Source organism: Anolis carolinensis, chromosome 1 (assembly GCF_035594765.1).
Source record: "Anolis carolinensis isolate JA03-04 chromosome 1, rAnoCar3.1.pri, whole genome shotgun sequence".
NCBI classification, from domain to species: Eukaryota; Metazoa; Chordata; class Lepidosauria; order Squamata; family Dactyloidae; genus Anolis; species Anolis carolinensis.
This window is the reverse complement of record NC_085841.1, coordinates 355741100-355749714: the sequence shown is the minus strand read 5'-3', so window position 1 is coordinate 355749714 and position 8615 is coordinate 355741100. Positions and strand designations below refer to the sequence as shown.

The 8615-nt window shown below is 36.2% G+C and overlaps 1 protein-coding gene across 1 annotated transcript in view; it reads right to left on the bottom strand.

Moving 5' to 3' along the window:
- Positions 1-1031: 1031 nt before the first annotated feature.
- The window catches only part of sgpp1 (sphingosine-1-phosphate phosphatase 1), a 34946-nt gene continuing 27362 nt past the window's right edge, over positions 1032-8615 (bottom strand). Inside the window, exon 4 of the mRNA XM_003214284.4 lies at positions 1032-5456. Within this exon, the coding sequence (XP_003214332.1) occupies positions 4905-5456 (552 nt within the window). The 3' untranslated portion in view covers positions 1032-4904. The remainder of the gene's footprint in view (positions 5457-8615) is intronic.

Here is an 8615-nt window from a genome sequence, read left to right as displayed (position 1 = left end):
TGCTCAAACCACTACACTATTGCTGGCTCCCTTAGCATGGAGGCTAGGATAAATGTTCCTTATCTCATTGCCCTGAGTTAGTGAGAAAAAATGATCTTCATATTTTACCCTGATCTGTAATCAAGTCTTTAAGCGCTCTCTAATTTAATATCCAAATACATTATCTTTCTCAATTTGTATATGAGATCTAAATAAAACCATTTTGAAATTGAACTAAAATTATACCAGAATGTAAATATCTAAATAGTGATAGAACATTTCTGTATTAATTTTAAGGCTATGATTTCTTTTTTCATATGCATATCTAATATTGAATGACTTGTGTGGTTGAGGCTCCTTCTTTGGAGGCCTTTAAGCAGAGGCTGAATAGCCATCTGTCAGTGGTGCTTTGAATATGATTTTACTGCTTCTTGGCAGGGGGTTGGACTGGATGGCCCACAAAGTCTCTTCCAATTCTATGATTTTATGTGGTCTACTCCAACTCCATGATTCTATGATCTTTTGGGCTGTTTTATCTTGTGGCAGTTAAATGATCTATAATGGTAGTCTTAGATTTTTTTTAAAAAAATGCTAAATCTAAGTCTTTTTAACATTGTACTTATGACGTAATTGTTTGTAACCTGAAATTAAACGTGCAGCAGGGTGTTGAAATTCCAGAATATATATACGGTTTTTCAATTTACCAAAAGTGTTAATGCAGGAGACTCTCCTGCTGAGTCATTTTTCAAAAATGTTAAATGCCATTAACACAGCTGTACTTTATTGCAAGTTACATCAGAAAATCAACCCTTCTGTTGCCACTCTTTGAAAGCTATATGAATATGTTCTATAATTACTAATATTTATTCCATCAGGTCTTTGTCGGTATAATTCAAAGTAATGGAACCACTCAGGGAGTGCAATTTGATGAAAGTGTGCTGAAGCAGTGATAATGCCAAATCGTAGATTATGATCTCTAAGAGCCTCATTTCTCTACCTGGCCCAATTCACACTGCAACATATCTGGATCAGTAGTACCCATGTATATGAAATTACACACTCAAATATTTCATTTTATTTTCAAATCATATAAATGATTGGAGATCTATGATTAAGACTTCCAAGTACCAGTTTAAAGCAAAATAATACAGACCAAACTTAAAATGTGGATGGGATATTTCATTTTGAAAGACTTACAGGCAGTGTAAAAAATAATACAGAGTAACAGTAGAATATGCTACAGTGCATGCTTTTAAAACTTTGGACACCATCATTTACATATTAATATCCAACCAATAAAACCAGTTCTTTCAGTGAAACAGTTTCTTTCTGCATTAATGATTATAATAGTGCTACTTGAAACAACATGGGGAAAAAGTCATAGTTTTGGAAGTTATTTACTTTCAAAAAGTCATTCTCTGTTTAGCCCTTTCAACTATTTATATCAACATTCTTTGTTAGAATAGTCAAGCCATTCAATGGAAACCAGAACCAGAAATTAAAATTATTATTTTATCTTATTCCTGTGCTTTCCTTTAAGATTAAATACAGTTACTATACAAGGATGCAAGAAAAATATATCTGCAACCCAATTGCTTTCCAAGAACGGTTGAATTTAAGCACAGAATAATGTAATTATCAATCGCTTTCTGAATCACTGTTGACCCGTGGACCCCAAAGATGAAATCTAGTAATTCTACTTTTTTGTCCAAATATCTAATAAGGCATGGGTGATTTGTGGTCTTTTTGAAGATGAATTTAATCTGAGAAGGAATAGAAAGCATCCAATTTTATGCACATTCTATTGTCAAAGGGAACTTGAAATTGCATATTTTCTGTCATTATAAACTGATGTTGCTTCATCGTATGATAAGCTGTTTACAAAAGACACTTCCTATTTCTGATTGTAGTAACCCTTCAATTATTTCCCGATATTTGCAATTGGTGGTTGTGATGACATGCTTTAATGAAACTATTTCCATGAACTTAAGACATTGATGTTTCCTTGTTTGAACGCTTCAAAACCCCATGATATAGTTTTTTTGAAACTGAAGGAACATACAAAAGCACTTTGGCATGGTTCAGTGCCTGCTACTCAAAATGGGGGGAAATCCACGGGAATTTAACCTGAATCTAACTTGCATCCCAACCACTGACCATTTGTAAATGACTAATTCAATCTTTTAATGCTGCTAAAATGTAATTTGCTCAAGAAATATGAGTACTTTTGTTCTTTGGATTGTTTATGCTACAGTCCCAGTCGTACTGTGAAGATTATTTCTGAGAAAGCAAGCATGAGCACACAGTGACTTGCTGAATATGTTCTTCCTTGTCTCAGTATCCCAAGGTGCACCTTGCAATCTGTTCAATGAGGTTAATCCAATCATTGCTGCATAACTCATCCTGTCCGCTGAATACTTTTAAAAGCCACAGACTTTGCTATGCCAAGCTGTTGCCCTCTGCTTTTTTTAACCTCCAGTCTAATGAAGAATTTTACAATATTTCAACCCCCACCCCAACAACATTATGACACCCAGTTGTCCTAATAATAATAATATAACGTGATTTGAGCTTTTCTCCTCAATGGACCAATGAAGCTGACATGTAATATGAGTTTTATTTTAGGGTAAAAATATCATATTAGGAACTCCTGAAAAACTTGAATAGAACACCATATGCCAGTGCATTAAAAACACATTATCTATTGGATTTAATAGATGTGGGCCATACAGCTTGTATTAAATCAGTTTCAAAAATCGCATAGCCAAGAAGAAATGAAAGTCCTAGAAAATATTCAGTATTCAAACTTGTTCTGGAAACAGCGAATTTATACCACCAAGATAAAAAGTGCACTGTTGCAAAAATTTGAAGCCTAAACCAAACTGTTACTTCTAATTAGAATAGCACACCCTTTGAATCACTGGAAAGTTGGCAAATTAATATTTATATGCTAATGATTCAAAAGGTTTTCTCCAAGTGGGAAAAAACAATTGGATTTAGGCTGAAAGGCAGGTAGGAACATTGTGTAGTGATGTTGGTAAACTGCAAGGCCTAGACAGCAAAGCCAATTGAGTGCAATGCTGAGAGTTGCAATCCAACAACATACAAAGGGCCATGTGATTCACACTACTGCCTTGAGGTTTCCACAGACACAAGATAAATCAATACTGCCATTTTTTTTAGTTCAATGAAGGCTTTGTCTACATAACTGGCTGTACAGAAAACATCTGTAAAATGAGAATGAGACCTCAGAGTACTGACTACTGAATGTCCATTTAGCCATTTATATACCCCTGCATATCTATAAATTGTACACATATATTTATTTTTGACTAGCTGTAGATGGCACTTTTGGGGGATCGTTCTCTGGTAATCAGTTTGAATGAATTTAGGAACCACAGAGATAAGAGTTAGAAAAAGTGGGCAGCCATGTGGCTGTATTCTGGAAGTGTAGCCCAAAACATAACCTTTGGTACAGATAACTAGGTGAATGTATACATGTTGAAGATAGGGGTTGGTACTGAAATTCTGCTTCTGCTCTGCGTAGAAATGGTACAGTTATTTATTTCCATTATTTGCTCTCATGTAGACAAAGTCTACATGAGAGTAAATAGTGAGTGAATATGCTCTTACTTCTATGGTCTTGCTTCTTACAGTTCAGAGTATTTATTTCAGGCTAATTCCCAGAAGGTCAAGCTCATATATCACCAAAAAACCAATGCTTAGCCCCACCTCTCACTGTTTTTTTTCCAACCAGCATGTCACCCACAAGGTACATTAAGTTGTGCTATCTTAGATATAATATCCACCAATATATCCAACTTTGGTCAGTAAAGTATGTCTTCAGAGGAAAAATTGACAACATCATAGAATGATGTTTATATGTGACTAAACAGACAGATAATCTAGGAACCACAATTCACAACTCATAGCTGTGCAACTTTTGCATATGTTTAAATATGGGAATAATTAACTTGTATTACACTTACATGTCTAGATTCGTAATTTTAGCCCTCTTTTATACTTTTGGACATAGCATAGCTATATTATAAATTAAGATAAATCAGCAGAAAAATATATGATCTTCCAACAACAAATGCAGCACTTAAAAATATCTACAAAATGGAATTAAGCATTTCGTTCATAGCTAGTGAACTCCAATATAAGTTTTAGCTCATTCCTTTTAATATTTTTGATGCAGAAGATAATATCTTTACTTTGTTAATTATGCAACTAGTCACATTTTAAAATATCAGCCTAATTCAGTAAAAATTTAAAATAGTCATGGGCTTTTATATATATAATATATATGTATATACACATCACAGTATATGGTGCTTTTTAATTTAGCAACAAAAAGGCACAATTATCAAGCCAAAAATAAAAATACAGTACCTGGATGTAACTGGTATATATTTACAAATTTAAATTGTTCTGTAAATGGCTAAGTATCTAAAATGCCATTTTTCTAAGCTAGATCTCTTTTAAAATTTGATCCAATAGAATAGCTTCCTTCCTGCATAAAACATTTGGGAGTGCAGTGGTACAAAGAAAACAAACTTTTCCTTTGTAGTGGTTTATGGTCCAAAGAAACAAATAATTTAATATGCAATGGCTTAAACTGACCATAGAGGAAATTTCTGGATCAGTTATAAACATCTGTTTTAACATATTCAAATTGAGAGAAAGGGGGTACATTTATAGTCTAAGACATCATTATACACTCACACACATAATACATTTTGTTACAAGACTAGACATGGCATTTCTCTGGGACCTAACGTTGCTAAGTCTTTACCTTGGCAGAAAAGATTTGAGTCTCTCTGCCTGGCATTACTTTAAACAGAGACAGTACAGTAGAACACCTCTATAACTCTCAAGTCATTCAGTTTCTCTTTTTCCCACACCAAAAAAAAATACCAGCATCAAGACAGTCCCATTACGAGAAACAGGGATGGAATCAAGAAAATCAGTGAGAATCCGACCATTCCGTAGGTGAAATAGCGGTAAGGCAGTTCAACCTCCATACGCTGCCGAGCTTGTTGGATATCACCACTAGGAATACGGAAGATTTTACAAGCCAGTGGGATGGTAATCTTCTTCATGCCAGTTTTTATTAGCAATAGAAGCACCACTCCAATCAATAACCGCAGCATGGCTTTTCCCAAGATAGTTACAGTGAAAGAGGGAGTCATGATTGGAAGCATCTCTGTGGAAGGATCTGGCATTAGACCCAACAGGTAATTGACATGAGAACCACATGCAACTCCTGCACCACAACCCAGGATTTGAGCAGTGTCCCCTCGTGATGTGCTCCAGGTGTCTAGAGTGAAGGAGAAAATCCCCAAGGCCAGATGGAGACTGATGATAATAAGTGGCGCGTACTTGCAGGTTAAATTGAAGCTGTCAACTAGGTCCACAGCTGGAAGGAAGACAGCCAAAATGAGGATTGCATAAAAGAATCCAGCAATGACATCCTGTTACAAAAAAAGGAGGGGGGGGGAGAAGAAAGGGCAGATTGATACTGTTTTAAAAATAATTGATAAAAAAGAAATTAGTTTTTTACCACTTCAAATCTTTTAACACAATTCTAAAGCAACAGATAAAACAAGGAAGAAAAAATGGGTCAGTGATATGTCAGTCCTAATCGCAATCTATATATATAAAAGGGTAATGAAATTTCGACCTAGGACAAAACAACAAAACTACACATCCCAGAAACACTAAACTTGGCAGCACAATCCCTCATCCATGCCTCTACGTTCATACAACAAAAAGAAAAGAAAAATAAAGTCCTAATTAGAGGGAGAGGAATAATTGTTTTTATCCAATTGCTGCCAGTTAGAAGGCTAAGCTCCATCAGGGGAAAACCTTTACCCTTTACCTTAACTATCACCAATACCTCAATACTTTATTTCCCATACCACCATACTTCGCCACAGCAACACGTGGCCGGGCACAGCTAGTATATGTCTATATAGCTAACACAGCAGTTCCCAAACTGTGTTCCGCAGAATCCTAGGGTTCTGCAAAAGCACAATATATCTTTATTACATATTTTTAAAGTCCATGCAAGAGCATGAAGGCCTTATTAAAATTAAATGTACCTCTGTTTTAAAAATGAAATTTAAATCTCTTTATTTCCAGGCTTACATTATACAGAACACCAGGCAGTAGAAGAAGACAACAGAAGGAAGCACTTTGTGGGTCATAGTGCTTAGGGACAGAGTTAAGGTTCTATGGTAAAATCAGAGACAGAGTTAGGGTTCCTCAAAGGGAAAAACATATCTTCTGATGGGTTCCATGACCAAAAAAACTTTGAAAACTGCTGGGCTAAACGATGAAAAAACCCCTCTATCCATAGAATCATTGATGCTCTAAAAGGAAGATTTTTGATATGGCCTAGTACTTTGTCTTATGCTACAAAATACAGAAAACTGGTATGTTTGCCCATGCCAATTGTAAATAAAAAAGACAAGAAGGCAACAGTACTTTCATATCTCCAAAACTGTACTGTCTGTCTAAACCCTGCAAATATTCAAAGCATGCTTATTATCAATTATAATGCAAACTCCCATAAATTGTTTATCAGGCTATTAAGAAAGCTTTTACAATACTTTTTCTTGTGGTTACATAATTATAGACTTTAATGTTGAGTTTGTTCTGTCTTATTCATGTGTTTGTGCGAATTTGCTATGTAGCCCCTATACAAACAACTGTCAGTAAAAGAGGGGGGGCATATTGGCTGGAGGAAGAAAACTAGCAAAAACCCCAGATACTCAGTGAAGAACACAGGACTGGCATGATAAAACTTTTTTCCAGAAGTAATGCATAAATCTAGAGAGAAGCCCACAATCCCATTAAGATTATGCTGCTCAAAGGGGAGAAAGTATTTGGTTTATGACATTGCAAAGCTGCACTGTGGGTTTATGCACACTGTACAGTAGGGTTGGGCAACTATGAAGAACATAGGGCCACATAAACCCCTTCAGGGTACTGGATCCCATCAGACATTGGAAGTGAAGCAGGGTCAATTCTGGTTAGTATGTGAATGGTAGAGGTATAGAATGCCAGGTGCTCCGACAAAGGATCTAGCAAAACTGCTTCACTCTTGCTTGCCTGAATGCATCTGCCCTTAACACAGTGTTATATGAATGAGCCTTTTTGACCATCCACAAGTCTTTTCACCTCCTTTGGCAATTGAAATTAAAATCAAAAACAAAACTTCCAAACTATGAATAAATTAAAGTTATGAATAAATTAAAAAAGGTTTGATTTATAATTCTTTTTCTTTTTTTGATTTATAATTCTCTTTTATAGAATGACTATGACTTTTCATGATGAAGAGCCATGTTCTCTCATTTGAAAACAGTAAGCCCTACATATCAGCAGCAGGGGAGATGAACCAAAGGCAAGACTAGGCAGGACCACAGTCACTCCCATCTACACCACAGAACAAGTTATGTAACATACAAAGTGGACAATGTCTCTAGACCTCACAACCTCTGAGGATGCCTGCCATAGATGTGGGCATAACATCAGGAGATAATGCTTCTGGAACATGGCCATACAGCCCAGAAAACTCAATGCAACCCAATGCCTCTTAGTTTGATAAAGTAGCAAGAAACTCCCAATTAGTTTAAAACTAGGTGCAAATATTTTACTCACTGCCTCTAGTACACTTTAATAGCTTTAAGAGTTGCTTGAGCAGGTTCATTCACATAATACTGAATCATGCTGTAGAGTTAATGTAGGTTTGAACTGGCCTGGTCTGTACCTTTCTCTGGGGAAGCCGTCTTAAGGAAGGCTAGCTGATAAAGAATTCATGACTCCTAAAGATGCCAAAAATAACAGCCGGCTCTTTTGACCCTGACACCCTTCTAGGGTTCAAACTTCCTCAAGGACCTACAACAGCAGATCTTTATTTTAACTAGGACTTGAGGTCAGAGAGAATTGCTATAGCTATATGTAATACAACTTTCAATATTTCAATAAAACGAAGATTGATCTGAAATATATTATTAAAACCAATTTCCTCAAAGAATAAATAATAATAATAATAATAATAATAATAATAATAATAATAATAATAAAACTTTATTTATACCCCGCCACCATCTCCCCAACGGGGACTCGGGGCGGCTTACATGGGGCCATGCCCAAAACAATACAATGTAAACAGCATATAAAAGAACTGCACAACACAATACAATAAGCAATACAGTAAATAATATCCATTACAAAATAAAACAAGGAGACAATAAAAACAAGGGCAGACCACATGAACATTAAGTTAAAACTCGGGGTGAGAAAGACATAAAAATAAAAACCACAGCGAACAGGGTCATAAGGGAGTGGGGTATTCTGGAGGATAGATATTAGGGGGAGCAACGGAAAAGAAATATAAAATGGTTACTCTCCAAAAGCACAGCGAAAGAGCCATGTTTTCAAGTCTTTCTTGAAGGCTGCTAGTGTGGGGGCTTGCCTAATCTCCGCGGGCAGAGAATTCCACAATCGGGGGGCCACAGCAGAAAAGGCCCTCTCCCTTGTTCCCACAAGGCGGGTCTGGGATATCGGGAGTGGGGACAGGAGAGCTTCCCCTGATGAACGAAGGGATCGTGTAGGCTTGTGATAGG